The sequence below is a fragment of the Triplophysa rosa genome, linkage group LG22 (assembly GCF_024868665.1).
Source record: "Triplophysa rosa linkage group LG22, Trosa_1v2, whole genome shotgun sequence".
Classification (NCBI taxonomy): Eukaryota; Metazoa; Chordata; class Actinopteri; order Cypriniformes; family Nemacheilidae; genus Triplophysa; species Triplophysa rosa.
In genome coordinates this window covers 12,594,356-12,612,559 of record NC_079911.1, presented here as the reverse complement: position 1 = coordinate 12,612,559, position 18,204 = coordinate 12,594,356, and the positions used below count along the sequence as shown (strand labels likewise).

The 18,204-nt window shown below is 39.0% G+C and overlaps 1 protein-coding gene across 6 annotated transcripts in view; it reads left to right on the top strand.

Annotated features, from left to right (window-relative positions):
* The first annotated feature begins 2,105 nt into the window (after nt 1–2,105).
* auts2a (activator of transcription and developmental regulator AUTS2 a) overlaps nt 2,106–18,204 on the top strand; it is a 285,641-nt gene continuing 269,542 nt past the window's right edge. For 4 of the 6 annotated variants that reach the window (XM_057320672.1, XM_057320673.1, XM_057320676.1 and 1 more), the window contains exons 1-2: nt 2,107–2,373; nt 4,135–4,844. In XM_057320672.1, the coding sequence (XP_057176655.1) occupies nt 4,575–4,844 (270 nt within the window). In that variant the 5' untranslated portion in view covers nt 2,107–2,373; nt 4,135–4,574. Of the gene's footprint in view, nt 2,374–4,134; nt 4,845–18,204 lie in introns of all 6 variants that reach the window. The other 2 variants (XM_057320675.1, XM_057320674.1) reach the window with 1 other exon arrangement.

The window sequence follows — 18,204 nt, the reverse complement described above, 5'->3', positions numbered from 1 at the left end:
ACAGAGCGCGTTTCAGAAAGACCTTATCTACTTCAGCAACGAAGTGAACATGACAACATCTTAGTCCTGTGTCAGCCACCGTAGAGCTTTGAAAGGGAGAGGTGGAGTGAGCCGTTGGTTGCAGTTCGCAACCTCACCATTAGATGCCACTAAAATCTCCACATTGTTAATATTATATGTGTCTTTTTTAATCAAGCATAAATGCATTACAAATGTGTTTTCTGTTAAGATGCATGAATGAGTGTGAAAGGCAGAGAATATAGTCAGTGATAAAATCACTAATCTTGCCCTACAATGAGCACCTGAGGTGAATGGAACACTTGCTACATTACATTTCATTTTATGTGTTTCTTTAAATGACTAGTTTCTTTAGTGATGGATAAGATTTTGCAAAATGCTGTTTTGCAAGTATTTCGCCTCAAGTCTACTTTTCGTTGGCTCTGCTATTTTTACCCATCAAGCACAATTCCTGCTGTGCCTCTCTTGACCGGACAAACATTTTGAAGAAGTTCACTTGACTTTGAGTAGGCTCTAGTTTCAGTGTGGTGTTAAGGGTACAAGGGTGTATTAAGGTCACTCACGTTGGCCTAAAGGGAAACCAATTCATGTTACATAACTAATAAAAACAGTCATTAAAGTAATGAGAAACAACAATGAGAATGGTATATTTAAAAAAAGCCTGATTGTACATGTCTCCTATTTGCAATACTGAAGATCTGTTCGACAAAGTCATGCAATACCTGAGGGCAATACAGTAGCAGATACCCAAAATTAAAATGTTAAAGGGAACCAGTTTTGGATATTAGACAATAACTTATATGCATATCATAGCTTTTGAATGCATAATGCATGGATGGTGTGCAAAAGATTTCAGATGAATTAGAGGTTTAATTAGTTAAAAAATACTCTTGCGATGCCAAATGCCTGAAATTTAATAGCCCGCGTAACTGTGAAGTCTAATTGCATTGATTTAATGTGCATTGTTTATTGAATTTTCGTATTAGTATATTGCAGTCACATCAGTGTCTGTTAGGAGAAAGTGTGTCCATTTGCAGAAGGTTCATTGCTTCATGATTTAGAAAGCATTAAAACAAATACAAAATTCCAGGCAATGATTTTAGTTACAGTACATTTCTGGTTGCTTTTCACTAGATTCACACACTTCAGTCAAGCCTGAATCAACAGTCTGATTGATCGGATGTGACTCAGAAGTTAAAAGCCAGTTGAGTCATATACCCTATTATGTAGTTTACAATATGCACTTGTTCAGTGTTTGACTTTTTCAACAAGACCGAGTTGATCTGACTGCGTTGATTCATTCATTATTTCATTGTCATATTAGTACAATTAGTGCTACAAAAGGTTCTTCACAGTGATGCCACAGAAGAAGCATTTTTGGTTCCTCAAAGAACAGTTCAGCCAAATGTTCTAAAAAGAACTATTTATTTCATACCTTTTTATAATCTAAATAAAAATGTTCACTTAAAGGACCGTTAAGGTTCTTCTGATGTTAATGGTATGGAACCATACGGTCAAAAATGGTTCTTGTGTGTTCTAGAAGCACCTTTATTTTTTATGAGAGAATTGCCTACTAGGAGCAAGTGTCATGTTATACAAAGGTCCACTGATGCTTGTTAAAACAAATGCAAAATGCAAATATACTGTAACTGCATCAATTATCCACTAAAATGAACCATTAACCATACAACCAGTTTTTTTATTTGTAGTAAAACCACAGTCTTCACAAATTTACTACGGTTTCACCACTTAACCATAGTTTAGCCATGGAAGGCTATTTGTAGTAAAATATGGGAAAACAGATGGTAAGCAATCTGCCGAAAACCATGGTTACTTCACTCTTACTAGAATAAAACAGTAGTTGATTTTCTTTATGGATGCAATCAATGCAATGCAATACAATGCGCAATGGTTATTACCCAGTTCGTACAAAATGCAAAGTACTAAGAATGGATGATACGAATGACATTTTTCTTTAAACCAAGAGACTAGGGTTTAAAAGCGGTGCACTATATGCGCCGAGGAAGCGGATCGCCTGTAAAGCGGCACTGCGGCAGTACTGTATCAATGCGCCCGGTCCCCGCTTGCTCCGGGATCCTGAAGCACGGACTCGCGGAGAGGAGCAGCGTCGCTTCCTCGCAGGATTTATTTGTTTGTTGAAAGAATTTCTCTTTTGTCTTTTTTTTCAAAGAAGCTCGCTTTTGAATGACGACGGCTTGTCCGCACGTCTCTTCTCCGCTCGCCAGGCGTTGCGTGCGTTGGTTTTGTCCTGCAGGCTTTGTGTTTTGGTGGATCTAGTGCTGGAGAAGGAGGCAGTGCCAGGCGCTGCTGCTGCTGTGGGCTGGACCGGACACGGTGCGTGAGATTTACTGACCGAGAGAGAGAGGGAGACAAAAAGCTCAACGAGTGAGCATGATATCCAACAAGAATAGAGGGAACGGAGAGAGTCTTAAATAGATTAAAAAGCATTAAGGTGTTTGGTGCGAGTGTGCGCATGGAGTGCCAGCGCAAGGTATCATCAGGTTAAAGGAATATGTGGTTGGAAATGGCTTTGTGATAACAGCCCACCTGGACTATTGATCTGGCTGTTGGACAAATGTTACTGGGATGCATGTGGAGAAAGTCAGATTCAGATTGAAAAGGTGATGTGCGGTGTTACGCACTTGGTGGGGGATTTGGGAAGCGGATGTAGGTTGATGTGTGTCAGTGAAGTTTAAGTTGACGGCTGCCTATGATGTCATAACGTAGGTGTTTGTGTCATTTGCTGAATTGTCAGTTGATTGTTCTCCGTGATGTCACGATGTAGGTTTTTGTGTCATTTAATGAAGTTTCATTTGGTTGTCTATTATGTCATATTGTACTGTAGTTGTAGTATGCATTTGTCATTTGATCAAGTTTGAGTTTTGAAATGATGTCACAATTTATGTGATGTGGGTGTTTATGTCATATGATGAAATTTGAGTTGATTGTCTATGATGACATTGTACAGTACTGTAGGTCTTTATGTCAGAGTTGGTTATCTATGATGTCATAATAATATACGCTAGTTGTCTTATGTGTTTGTCATTTGATGAAGTTTGAGTTTTTAAATGATGTCATCATTTATGTGATTTGGGTGTTTATGGAATTTTATGAATTTTAAGTTGATTGTCTAGGTAGGATGTCATTATATAGTTCTGAGTTGGTTTTCTATGTTTGTCATAATGTACAGTAGAGTTAATGTCATTTGATGAAGTTTGAGTTGGTTATCTGTGATGTCATTATATAGTAGTTGCCCAATGGGTTTGTCATTGTTAAAACTTGAGTTGGTTATCTCTATGATGTCATAATATACAGTCGTGGCTGTCTATGTCATTTGTTAAAGTTTGAGTAGGTTGCTGTGATGTCATAATGTTGCTCATTATCGTGTAACAAATAATTCATAAAGTACACATTTTCTACAGTCTCTTAATTACTACAAGCGCATAAAATCTGCATAATAATTATAAAAGAATTATAAGTATGTATGAAAATTGATGTATTATAGCTTTAGATCAAGTGTTGCACTTTACACCACATGACAACTCTCCAAAAGTATTTCATGTCAGCTACGCAGGTGTTGATGTGATATGGTAAAGTTAGAATTCATGGAAAAGCTACCATAGGTGTCGAGGAATGACGGTTGATAGCATGAGTATGATGTGATAATGTGGATGTTTACATTAGTGTGAAGGCATCAGTGGGCTTCTAAAAGCAGACCGATGACATTTTGATTTAGATGCACAGTAGTTGAATGGCTTAGGGAAAATGTCACAGGTTTGGGGTAGAATTTTTTTTATATGCACCACGAACACACTCTTTATCATTTACTAAATAGCTTTTGCTTTCTTTCATGAAACTGCACGATCTAGGCAGACGGGAATATGAAAGTGACTTTAGTCATTGTGGAATTAGATCAAAAAGAAGGAATCCTGAAATGATCTCTAGCATAGAGTACAAATGAGTGGTGAAAATTGTTTCATTCTTAGGGCCAGTTCCTGCATGATGTTTTCCTATACATAGTAAAGGCTGGGAATTAATTTATTTAACACACTGAGAATGTTTCAAACGTCTGCTCTTTATCTCTTTGACTTGCAGGATGGGAAAGTGTCAGACTGCATAACAGAAGGCCAGTTCAGTGAAGACAACCATGTGGAGACCTGTTACAGCTCTGTTGGAAGACACTTCAAGTCACCTGCCAGTTTGTATCACCTAAACTAGGGGAAGTTGGGCTACTTTTTAGTTCGGTGGCAATCAGCGGGATTAGATTTCGGGTGTCTGTGCTTGTGGATGTATGCATTTATCTCTCGGGAATCTCATGTGCACATTCAAACAAAGCACCATAACCTCACCTGAGCTTGGGATTTGGATGATTGCACCTCTTTCCCTGGAGTACAATAGTTGAGCGTTCACTTACAGGTGTTTTTTTGGGAATTGTGAGTTTTCATTGAAAAGCTTTTAGATCTGCAGCCAGTACCAGCGACGGCTGAGAACCTCCAGGCAGTAAGTGTTCGGCTGTGAGTGTGTCATCAGGTGAAATGGATGGCCCGCGGTGCAGCGGGATTCGGAAAAAGCGCAAGTCTCGGTCCGTGCGAGAACGCGATCGCATGTCTAACGGGAAAAGGAATAACCATGTCCGGGGCTCCGTGCGTCGATTCTCCTCGGATTCCGAGAGGGATGACAGCACCAATACCCCCTCTTCACGACCAAGGCCACCGAGGAGGAAGAGGAAGGAGTCTACCTCAGCAGAGGAAGACATCATTGATGGATTCTCTATATCAGGATTTATAACGTTGGAAGCGCTTGAGGTAAGAGGCTGAAATTGTTTTGTGTAGAGCTACCGCTGTTTTTTCGACTGCTGTTTAGTTTGGCTGTGAATCGCTCGCTGTAATGAGTGGTTGATCATTGTTGAGAGGCAGCTTCTTTCTGTACTTGTCTACTTGACTGGGTCTGTTAGCACAACATTGGATTTGCTGTTGTTTTTCTGGAGCGTGGTTGTGATTCAAGCAGACGTGGCTTAATGTGTGCTTTTATTTCTGCCAAAGATGTAGTTTTGGAAATGTTGTTTTGCAAAGGCTGGCTTTGGGCTTTGACTGAGTATGACATTGCTTAAAGAAGTAGATTTTACTTTAGTTTCAGTTCTATATATAGAAAGGTCCCAGCTTTTGAATTCGACACATTGTGCATAATTATATCTTCTCATATTTGCATTCTTTAATAAATGGTCAGAATACTGTATTTTTTTACATCTTCCTGTAAAGCTGCTTTGAAACAATGCAACATTGCAAAAAGCGCTATATAAATAAAATTTAATTTAATTTTTTGTATTTATAATGGAGTTAACTCTTGCAATTTACATTTAACATTATTGTATAAACAAACAAATAACTTTTAATACATATGTGTACAGCAGTCTTGTTTGTGGGTATAGTATATAAAAAAAAACACGCTGGTTTATTTTCAACCCAGCATTAGGTCAAAAATGAACAAACCCAGACAAAAATGACCCAGCAATGGGTTAAAACAACCTGATCTCATAGAAACTCGTAACTATTTTAGGTACATATGAGGTACATTCGTACAATGTAAATCGTACATTGTGATTCGTACAATATGAATTGTATGAAGCGTACGGTTATTAGAAAAAGCTAATCTGGAGGCTCTCCAATAACCCCACCCCTAAATCTGAAAGCAGATTGTACTAAAATGTATTAATAAGATTGTACAAATTCATACAAAATTAGTCACCTTGTAAAATAGTGATGAATTGCTGTGAGCTCTTTGAATTGAAATAACTCAGTATAGGTTAATTTACAACCTTGCACTTGGGTTCGGTCAACCCAACGCTTGGGTTGAAAATAATCCAGTAATTTTTTAAGTGCACAATGTAGAGACAATTAAACAATCATTGGCTTTCATTACCACTAGCACATCTCAATAGTATTATCCAAAGTACATGATATTTGGTTGAACTACACCTTTATAACCAATAAATAATCTACTCCCTTGCATTATACATGACAATAAATGTGTATAACTGTAAAGTTATGAGTACTGCTTTTATGGTCTTGACGGGACATCTGTGTAGTCATCCTGACTCATAGCATCATCCTTGCTGTTTCAAGCCTGACAGTGTCGTACGACAAAGCCCTGCACGCTTTACCCTCACATCCCCTACAGATGCTTTTGCATTGTGTTATATGTTCACTACATTAATCTGTGAAAAGAGCCCGTCAGTGGCTTACGCTGTCACGCTAGTGCCACGAACTGCAGGCGCGGTTCTCCAGGGGTGACATCCCATTCTCTGCTCTTCACTGTTCTGAGATCTGTGACTCACAGCCGCCCTCTGCGCTTTCTCGTCTTGCTCCATTTAGAACCTTACAGAGCAGGAGACTAAAGACTAGATCTGGCAGAAGTGTCAGCGATCAGATTCATTCTCATTCATCCATTGTGTGAATTAGTGAGCCAACAAATCTCAATTTAATGTAACACTTTTGAAGATGTTGCTATAGTTAAACAACAGTATTTGGCGGTTTTATTTATTTACTACAGATTTTGTTGAATTGAATGTTAAGCTTGTTTATGTTTTTAATTAATTTCTAAGGTCTATATATACAGTATAATATTTTTTTTTCATTGATAGTGACGAAAGGCAGAAATAATATGAAGAAAAGGGTGGAATAGGGTTCCCAAAGCTCGATCATGCTTTTTCGAAGTGAGCACCACAGCTCCCGTGTCAGACCTTTGTCAAATCTCTATTATTTTTACATATGAATTCAATGCATATGGTTATATACGGCACATGAGCGATTGTTTATCTGTACAAGTGTTAGGTATTCACATGTGCACATGTTTGTCACAACCAGCCATACTTTTTATAACTTTATCTCATACACCTTTATCTCATTGAGTTGGTTTCCCAGACAGGGATTAAAGGGCAAGTTCACCACAATATGAAAATTCTGTCATCATTTACTCACCCTCTTGTCGATTTTAAACCTGTATGACTTACTTGCTTCTGCAAAACACAAAAGATGATATTTTGAAGAATGTTGGTAAACAAAAACCGTTGGTCCCCATTCACTTCTATTGCATGGACACAAAACCAATGCAAGTCAATGGGGACCAAGGGTTTTCTGTTACCAACATTCCTCAAAGTATCATTTGTGTTCTGCAGGAGAAAGAAAGAAAGAATAAAGAAAGAAGAGTGAGTAAATGATATCATCATTTTAATTTTGGGGTGAACTATCCCTTTAAACCCAGTCCCAGACTAAAATGCATGTATGAGCTATTTTAAATGTAAACAGATTACACTGACATATCTTAAAATACATCAGTGTGATTGTTTTGTCTCAAAATGCATACCAATAATGTTTTATTTTTCTAAGGCACGTTTATCAAAATGCCTTAAAAGTCCTAATTTATCAAAAGCCTTTTGGCCTAACCGAAGCCTGTCAGGGAAACCCCATTGTGTTTAAATTGTCTCTTTCTACATCTCTTTTTTTGTCCTTCTTTTTCAATGCTTTACTGATTTCAATTGTCCTTAGTTAGGCAAGAAGTGCTTTAAGAAATTTATACAGGTATCCCCACCTGACACAGTATAAACAAACTCGTTTCGCTCCAGTGATCAGTCTCGCTCATACAGAAGTGAGCCGTCAGCGCTGGGTGTTTATTAATGCTGCTTCACACAGAAGCGATTGGCATAAGAAAGCGTGTGTTACACCACTTTGAGAAATTACTAAATCATCAGGCCTGGCCTGGCCTGCCTCTGTAGATCCCCCCACCCCTCCTCGATCACAGAGTACAAAATAGTTGCAACGTAATCATTTCAAACACCCCCTCCCTCGTATGCCCCCACATCGCCAATTCAATAATGCCTGCTGGTGCCCTAAAACCACTTTATGTGATCATTGTGTTGTAAAGCTCTGAGCTCATTTGATTGAGAACAGCAGTCGCCCTGCCCGCTTTTCCCCAGTGCATTGATCCACTCGTAAGAAAACAGTTAAGTCAATGTAAATAATACTAATGTCCTAGCCCGCGCCAGTCGCAAAACAAGGCTTTTGTTGCAATCAAATTGCATTTTCTGATCCTAATACGGACAAATCGAACGTCTCGCTTTTCTGCCTTCAACAGCATTGTGTTCTCCGCTTTAGCCGAATTGATGGCGCTAAGTACCGCGTTAATGATTTCAGACTTAGCTTTTATCTCGCGTAAATATTCACGCTGCCTGCAGTAACTCAGATGCTCTAAAAGATTGATGTCAGTTTAGACATCAGATTACAGATTTCAGAAAGAGACGAAAGATGAACGATCCAGATTGAGAGCCCGTCATGCCAAGCTGTAGATGGTTGGAAATTAGGTCATGGCCGGAGGAGGGGTTGGCACGGGGCCCAGAGGGGCACATCTTTCGTCTGTATTCGCATAATGCCGCAACAAGACAAAAAGCCTTCTGACAGGTTGTTATTCCTTTGGTATGTGAATGAAGCATCAATTCGGAAAATGGTATTTGTTAGGATTACAGTAAAGCATGTTATTCATTGCATTCTGGCAAGACAATATGAATCGTCTCCCTGCAGTATTTCATCATGAGGCACAGTGAGTTTACAATGAGGTTTTGTTGGATGATGTCTTTAAATGTTAAGTGTGTAAAATAAGTATTGTTTTGAAAAAGACTTCTTGGACACCATCTCCCATTGGTTGGACAAACAGAAAGTCGCGCCCCAAATGAAGCCATTGTTGCTCTGGTGCGCTGGTTGGGATTTGGAAAACAAATACAATAATGTTTTAAAGTATTTTTTTTGCTTTTATCTGTGACAGACAGATCCCAAGCACCCTGAGTCAGGACTCGTGTCGCCAAAGGTGCTACTGCATAATATATATCCATGTAGCTTTACAATGGTTACAGGGTTTGTGGAAATCACCCTGTACGGTATTAAAGAGAATTATTTAACCCGGCACAGTTCACTTGTAAATGTTCTATCTTCAGACACATTTTAAGCTGTTTTCATGTAGCAAGGCAAAGAAGTGTATTTTTCTTTGTGTATTGTGATGGTGTCAAATGCGCTATGACAGAACTGCCTTCTTGGCAGAATTCTGAGAGAGGGTATAGATTTTCTGAGCTGTGGATGTCTGCGTGGTGTTTAACAGAAGAATCGAAAGGCAGAAAGAGAAAGAAAAAGAGAAAGAGAGAGAGAGAGAGAGAAATGTGAAGAATTGATTACACTCCTCATCGAATAGAATATTGCTGCACTGAATGTGTTGTCATTTCGTGTCTGTCTAGTTTAAACCACACATACAAACAATAATGTCATAAAAATGATATTATTTTAGAATGCAGAAACACTGCTCTTTCATCTTAAATAGTCAAAATCTCCACAAGAGAGATTTTATTCATGACTGGCGCTCTTCTTCTTAGAAGCATCTATGAATATTTCCATGCCGCTTTTATTTTAAGCATTCAATTAATTTCATCCATTACAATGCTTACATATCATGGCAGTGACAGGCAATGTTCATTTAGACCTCATTTGAATCTGTCAAAATATGATGTGTGACGTGCATTAATATACTGCAGTAAGAACCATGAGTGACACATCAAATATAGCGTGCTGTCACTCCAAGGCATGTTAAATGATGCCGATGGAGCATGCTGTAGCTACGGTTTTTACATTACAATGTCACGGTTTTGTTAAAAGCCCCTTAAAGGGATAGTTCACCCAAAAAAGACAAATTTATCATTATTTATTCACCATCAAAACTGTATATTATTCTGTGTTCTGTTGAACACAAAGATACTTTAAGAACTAAACTGTTCTGGGGCACCATTGACAGTCATAGTAGTTTTTTCCATATGGAAGTAGTGCCCCAGAACTCTTTGGTTACAAACATTCTTCCAAATGTCTTTTTTTGTGTTCAGCACAATTTTGTTTTGTTTTGGGTGAACTATCCCTTTAATGTGTAGTGTAAAATTTTGAGATACTTAGGTTTATTGTTTTATTACGGATCCTGTGAATTCTAGCCGCGGTTGTGTGCACACGTGTCTGCTATTAAAGTAAATATCAAGCAGACATCAATACTCAATAATGTTTTTGTGCCCAGCGGCCCGATCTGCTTAGTAAACCATTCAAATAGTTCAAAATGTCTCATTAATTTTCAGGGTTTACTCTCATTTCTGCTCTATTAAAAACAATCATCCAATTATTAAAGATATCAGACATGAGGCATTTCTTTAGCGGCATTTTTAAACGAAATAACACTAATTTAAACAAGAGTGACAAAGTAAAGGTGCATTCGACTCTGAAAGGTAATTGGTTAAAAAGGTCCACAATTACAAGTTCGATGAGGGTTAATCATTTTTAAAGCTTTGATCCGCTATTGGCACGTGTGTCGGTATGACAGCTGTAATGTAATCGCCCCATCACGTATCCAGGTGGGACAGCTGACACACGGGCATGTGAGTATCTGGACACATGATGCCTAAATGACACAGCCATACAGACAAGCATATGTTAATGTTAATATTATGGTCATATCCAGGTGCCGTGACGCACACCGGCAGCAGCTGGGGTAATAGTCAGAGTGTTTCAGGAGGGCTGTTAACCACAGTAAATGTTTGCTCTGGTGTTTAAATGGTGTGGCAAGAATCCCATTAATGACCCAGTGAGGGTGTGCGGAGGGGATAGTGCGCTGTGTGCGAGCAAGTGTGTGAGTCAGCGCTCCCTCTGAACTCTAAACATCTGCTCACTGAAACGCACTGATGCCTTTGTAGCCGTTAATTAAAAGCGACAAAAAAATGGTTAAGATGTAAACGGTTTTAAAAATGAAGCCGTGATACAGTATGTTGGGCGTTTGGAATCGAGAATAACTTATGCTATCAGTCAACGGCAGACTGTGTGTTCAGATGTTTTTTAGGAACAAAGAAAATGCTTTGAAAGAAATGCACAACTCATGTTGTAGAATAGAAGAGAGAAAATGGTTTTGTTTTAGTGTAACAGGTTCTTTGTGAATGAAGGACATTTTTGGGCATCATAAAATTTCTTTGAACTGAGTAATGTGACAGCAATCACACATAACCTCTTATTCCAGTTAGGGCTGCTCGATTATGACAAAAATCATAATCACGATTATTTTGGCCAATATTGAGATCCCGATTATTTAACATGATTACTCACTAAGTTTTAAAACAACATAGAAAAATAAAAAAACTTTGCTTTTAAACTGTGAATTCAACTGAAAAATAAATGTAAAGAAATTGCACAGCTGAACAACTGTAAATGAAGGGGGTGCGCTGTGGATTTATACCACAAGAAAAGAGATGATCCTTGCAAAATGGAATGCGGCACAATAATCGTTTTACTTCGATTATTATGTATTTGTAATTGTTGAAGTCCAAAATTGACGATTACAATTATTTTCGATTAATTGCACAGCCCTAATTCCAGTTGATATTTTAACAAATCATTGAATTCATTGTTTAGGGGAGGGTTGTTTCATCCGATGACCCACCTTGAAGAGATGCTCTAATGTTTTCACAAGCCACAACCATTCATTCTCTGTTTTGTTGTTCATTTCGATTTATGTTTGTTTTTTCCCTACAGAATATTTTTTTACATTGTCCTTTATGAATGAAGTTCTGAAGACAATTTTGTCCGACAGGGTGCTTTTGCTGGTATACAAAGCTGCCAAAGTCTTGATTATATTCTAGTTTTTACAGTTTGTACTGTATCTATGGCTTGTTTTGTAAGTGCACTAAACATGTAAAGTTAGAATGAAACAGAATTAGCGATTGTTTTTTCACTAACGTGACAGATTTGAATCTTTTCAGCGACATGTTTGTTGGAGTGGAGGGGCAAAAACGAGTCCCCAATAGCCCCGCCCTCACGCCTCAACTCGTGACAGGAAGAGAAATGTATGATTAAAGATTATGAGGTAAATAAAAAAATATGAAGTGCACAGATAAATCACTTATAAAACATTGTTATATTCCATAAAAATATAGCCAATTTTGATTTCATGGTGACTTTAAAGTGCACTTTTTAGCAGTGTGCAGAATTTGAAGTGTAATTAATGTCCATAGCGCAAGCGGTGGGGGATGAGTAAAATAGTAAAGTTTTAATAATAAATAAAAAGCAAATTGGCAATACTAATTGTGAAGCTCTTTCTTTGACAGGAAATGTAGACAATGTATCAAACACCAGCATAATAAAAGCCTGCCGTCTATCCTAAATGCCTCGAGGTGTAGCCGGAAAATTCAAGTCTGCAGAGAAAAGATACGCTGCCCCAACTCGCAGGGCAAATTACATTTTTATTCAGATATAATTGGCTTGCCTGACTAGGTTTATAATAATACATCTGCCATGTCTTGAGTTGAGTTGCTATCCAGTGGGCCATCACTCATTTTTCATTATCTCTGTTCTTGCGTATGGAGGAAGCGAAGACAAATGTTTGCCAAAGATTAATTGAAAATGGCATCACTGAGACCCTCCATGCATTTTTGTATGTGGTCTCAGACGGTTGATGGCTTCCATTTTCCATAAGTTTAGTAGTTTATGTAGTTAAATCTGCCATGGTCGGGGTACATGAGACCAGAGACGACCAGAGGAGGTTAAGGGTGGTCTCCCCTCCGCTTTATCTCTCATTCTCTGCTTTTTCACTTTCTCTTCCCTTGTCCTTTTCTCTCCTTCCGCAGCTCTTTTCCTCCTCAGAGATTAAATGTCCTCCTAGTAATGTCCCAAACTGTCATTTCCGGCTCTTGAATCGTGTGTTGTAGTTGGCTGGCAACAGAGCTGTTTTTCCCCCACACACCATATGAAGCGACTCTGTTTGGCTTGATGATTTTATATCTTGTAGCGATTAATCAAGATCTTACAGTACTTGAAACTACAGAGATTTAACGTTTTGAAGTAGCTTTACACAATAGATCTCATTCCAGTGTGTGTGTCTTAAGACAGAGAAAATGAAAGGCCTGCTTTAAAGAGCGAGACTGTCTTGTCAAAAGTTGGACGAATTTGTCCAATTTTTGACAAGACAGTCTATTTAAGTGATGGCTCTGACAGATGCGTCTTTATGTTTGTACATACGTGTATGTTAAAGGGACAGTTCACCCAAAAATAAAAATCTGTCTTCATTTACTCATCCTCAATTTGTTCCAAATCTGTATAAATGTATTTGTTCTGATGAACACGGAGAAAGATATTTTGAAGAAATAACCAAACCGTTCTCTTGTAAACTTTGTCTGGACGCACCCACATTGCATCGGCAACAGCCGTTGTCGCATGTCACCGAACATCTTTAGCTCTCGTGAAAATTCCAGGGCTCTAGACTAACTTTTTGCACTGGCTGCACTGGTGCGCCTAACTTTTTTTCTTAGGTGCACCAGCACAAAAGTTAGGTGCACCCAAATTTTCGACCGCATCGCATTTTACGCCGCAGTTTTACCAGTTCACTTTTTTTTTTTAAATCGCTGTCCATATAGGCAAAATTGACTTGTAAATGATTAACTAACAATCTGGTCAACATAAAGTTCTTTATTTGAAGCACAATTCTACAAGAAAGGTAACTTACTGAAAAAGTGTTGGTGCTTAAAGTGCTTCACTGAACTGAAATGTAAACTTAAAACATCTCAAGATAAATGGACCATAAATGGACCTTGACATAACCTGGGAGGTTGATGGCTCCGTGTCAGAGCATTGCTTATGATTTTCGGACGGATCAGGCCTTATCTTAACATTATTCACGAAAAAGTTGTCAATCGTTCTTTTCATCTTCTCTCATCATCCGCGTCTACATCCACTCTGTTTAACTGACGGGCCTATAGGCTCCTCCCCTCTCTGTTTAACTGACGGGCCTATAGGCTCCTCCCCTCTCTGTCTGACTGCAGCACACGCATTTTCACACGTACACACCAGAGGTTGTGCTAGACTTTTTTATTGTCCGTCATTTTGACTGACATGATCGTAAAAAATCCGTCATAATCTATTATTACCCGCCACTATGGTGCAAGGTGGCTTTACGTGGTAATTAGTATGTTCGTGACATCATCACGTTGTACTTGCGTCTCGGAACTTGTTGTATTTTAATACAACTGAATGCCCAATAAACCCGTTGTTGTTTATATTCATCTATATATTTAATGTTTATGTTCATATGTGATTCGATCTGGGAAAACCCAACACATGGTGCAAATTTATATATTACAGTTTTTGATACCATATTCAAGCCCTTTCCAAATCAGTTTTTATTTTGCTCATAACCTCGGGTATGTAACAAAAGTTATGGCTGAGGTCGGCTGAAGCGCTATGATTTTCAGGAACGGAATTTGGAGAAAAACAGGTTTAAAGTTAAGTGATGAAAATAAAAGCACAACAGTCCAGTATCACAAGTAAAAGTCACTTTACAGTGGTAAAAGACTTACTCTAATAACAATTTAATAAAAAAACATTTCCTAGTGTTGAAGTCTATAAAAATACTGTACAAAACCGTTTGAATAAAACGAAAGTAAGGAAAATGGTGCGGGCACACTTAAAGAACGAGAGCTCTGCCATTATCACTACACAAGGAAACTAACAAACATTACGGATAACAACTAATAAGCAGTGAAGCAAGTTTTACCTTGTTTTTCATGTGCATAGTGTCTGGACTTTTGATCATGCCTTGTATGTTTTTGCGATCGGATAACTCCCGGTGCTGCAGACGGGGAGCTCTTTCATCTCACGAAAACATTGTATAAAAAACTTTGCATGCCGTAGTTTACACAGGAGTGGCGGAAAATGTGCATTGATTACTTTGATAGGTGTCCCAGCGCGACATCCGACGGGTTTTCCCAGATCGCATCACATAGCCTGTCTAGTCAGTAACAATGACTGGTGAAAAACACGCATGTCCCTTCGCGAGCATATCACGCTCTAATGAAGGGAAACGGGGTCCGTCAAAATGACGGACGGACGGCCTTCAGGTTTTTTCGTCACTGGTAAAAAAGAGAATTTTCGGTTAATGCGACCTCTGTAGTGATGGGTCGTTCTTGAACGATTCGATCATTTAGAACGAATCTTTAATGTGACTCGGGAAGAACGAGTCGTCTTAGGGAGTGATTCGTTCAGTCGCGCATGCGCATTGCGCAACATTCTATGGGTCCTGTACTGGAATTCAAGAAGAACGAACGATTCAAACCCGAAGACTCGAGAGGTGAACTATCAATTCTCTTTCCGGCTCTGACTGCATTGGTTTAGCTTACGACGCTGTCACGTGATGAACGAAGGAGTCAAACCCGAGGACTTGTCAGATAAGAGGTGTGGTGAGCTAATCATAGACTAAAGACCCAGGTAAACAATGAATTAATCTTTTCTGTTTCTTATAGCATTATAGTTTTGTATTGTTTGTAATGTGATCAACGTTTGCATAAGTAGTAGATGTGTTAGGAAAGTAACATGTAACATTTTAATTATATTTTGCTAAAATGAACGAAATGAACGATATGACTCGAAAAAAGATTTGTTCATTTTGCTGAACGAGACTCAAAGATCCCAGTCAGTAAAATGATCCGAACTTCCCATCACTAGACCTCTGGTAAACACACGTACAGGAAAATCTGGACCAATCAGATCAGAGGGAGGGTCCGCCCTTCACTATCTCTGATTGGTTTAGACCACGATATGGGCCTAATGTGTGTCTGTTGTTGAATCACAGGGAGACTTTCAGAGTCGCGGAGACTTTTTTTCTCCCTCGAACAGCTGGTCGCACCGGTGCGACCTCAGATTTTTCTTAGTCGCACCATTGAGAAATAAGGTCGCATGTGCGACCAAATTGGTCGCACTCTAGAGCCCTGAACTCTTATCAACACTGTAGGGTGACTCTCAGTGTGAACGCTCCTCTGCGGTTTTCTTTAGAATCTAAATTCAGATTTGACCCTTCAACGGTCTATGAATCTACTTTCAACAAAACCACTGCTGTGAAACCATCAATTGTTTCTGCTTCCTTGGATTTCGTTTTGGATTAGCTTTTTAGTATTTAGCCTCTTGTTTGTACCGACTCTTGCTGTTTATTTCAATGCTTAACAGCCATCCTCCTTAAATGCCAGATCTGTGGCTGCTGAATAATGCATGAGGAGCAGTTTAGAGGCCTAGTGAGTTTGTGCATGGTGGGAGAGTAATGAGCAAGCCTTGTTTCTAATGGCAGGATTTGGCTTAGCAAGATGTTTTATGTGCTAATTGAATTGCAGAACTGAGGAACGTTTTGGAGTCATTGGAGTGGACAGAAGTCATGTAGTGATGTGACTACAAATAGAGGGTGTGTGTGTACATGTGTTGGAGAAATCTATGAAGCATCATTTTGGAGGCTGAAATGTATGATGTAATAAAGGTGTTCACACAGTTTGGAGGTTCAAAGTGAGTTGGAATTGAAATATGTCATTGTTTGTCAATGTCCAGTCTAGATATCAGATGGTATATGTTGGATTGACTGTAGATACGGAGTAGGCACTGCGATGAGCTGAATCTACTTAATTTAGTTGTGGACAGTCTAGAACAAAATAAATCTGTCATTATTTATTAACCCTCGTCATTAAAACCTTGTATATGACTCTTTCTTCTGTGAAACACAAAAGAAGATATTTTGAGAAATATCCCTGTGTTTTTTTTCCATACAGTGAAAGTTAATGGGGTCCAGTGTTGTTTGGGTACCAGCGTTCTTCAAAATATCTTCTTCAGTAGAAAAATGACACGAGGGTGAGAAAACGATGAAAGATTTTTTTGGGGGGGGGTAAAATGTCTCTTTGGATAAGTGTGTCCCAAACTTCTTCAGTCACAGGCACAAAGCGCAAGCTCCATTTTTCTAAATCTCAACATAACAAACATTAAACACTAACACTCCTCTCGCTCCAAAACACATAAAAAATAACATTTACTCTCCTCATTCAGCTCCGAGAATTATTCATGTAGTCCTGACGCAAATGGATTTAGCAAACTTCTATTTTGTGAATTTAAATGGATTGCACTCAGTAAAATGAAATTGCGATGGAACTCATTGAAGAATTTGTCTTGCATTAGCTTATTTTAATTAAGTAAATTGAGCAAGCAGCAAACTTCTTTTTGTGTATGCGTTTCTAGACGAGGAATACAGTCTGTATGGAATGAAGTGTTTGTGCTTTTAGACGACTGGTGCGTGCAAGTCATTTTGCTGGCGGTGTTTTTTTTTCTTTCTTCATGGGGGCATTTGAAAGCACTTCACTCAGAGAGCTCGAGATGAAATCTACTGTCATTCAGAGACACACAAACTCTCTCTCTCTCTCTCTCCTCTCTCCCTCTTCTCCATCTCCTCTCTCCCCTCAATCCTCCTACCTCTCTCTCTCAATCACCCTCTCTCCCTCCTCCTCCTCTCTCTCTCTCTCTCTGTCTCTCTCTCGTCTCTCTCCTCTCTCTCTTCTCCTCTCTCTCTCTCTCTCTCTCTCTCTCTCTCTCTCTCTCTCTCTCTCTCTCTCTCTCTGCTCTCTCTCTCTCTCTCTCTCTCTCTCTCTCTCTCTCTCTCTCTCTCTCTCTCTCTCTCTCTCTCTCTCTCTGTCTCAGCTGGATGGCTCCCTGCAGACAGCCTTATTTGTTCCAGCAGATCTGTTTTTTCCTCTCCGGCTCAAGTTCAGCTCGCTGTAGGAAGCGAAGGTTGCAGCGTGAGGTCAAATGTATCTAGCTGGGGTTAAGGCTTGGTCCGATCATAAGGAGTTATTTTCAGCTGTCTCTGTGATAGCAAGTTACACTGGTTTGGTTTCACAAGCTATTATGTGCTTTGTGGCTAGATAACATACAGGCATTGCTTTTACACCGAACCTCTTCAGACAGATAACAGAGTGTCAAGAGATCTGATACTGCAGTAACAAAAAACACAGAACAATACCAGTCTTTCTATAGCATCTGTTTCTATAGACGTTTCAGCGGCAACAACATAAACGAACGTTATGTGGCACAAACTTACCTTCTGGTAGACCTCCGCAAGGTATCAATAACTGTTCGGTAGTTTTAATTCATTGCAATTGATATACAATAAAATAGTAATATTAATTAATATCAGTAAAAATTAAATATAAAATGAATTGTTGTATTATAACCAAACACAGGCCGAAAGTTTGTTTCAGGCCAGGTGTGTGCGTCCGATGAAACAGTCTATAGTTTATTCTCTGCTTTT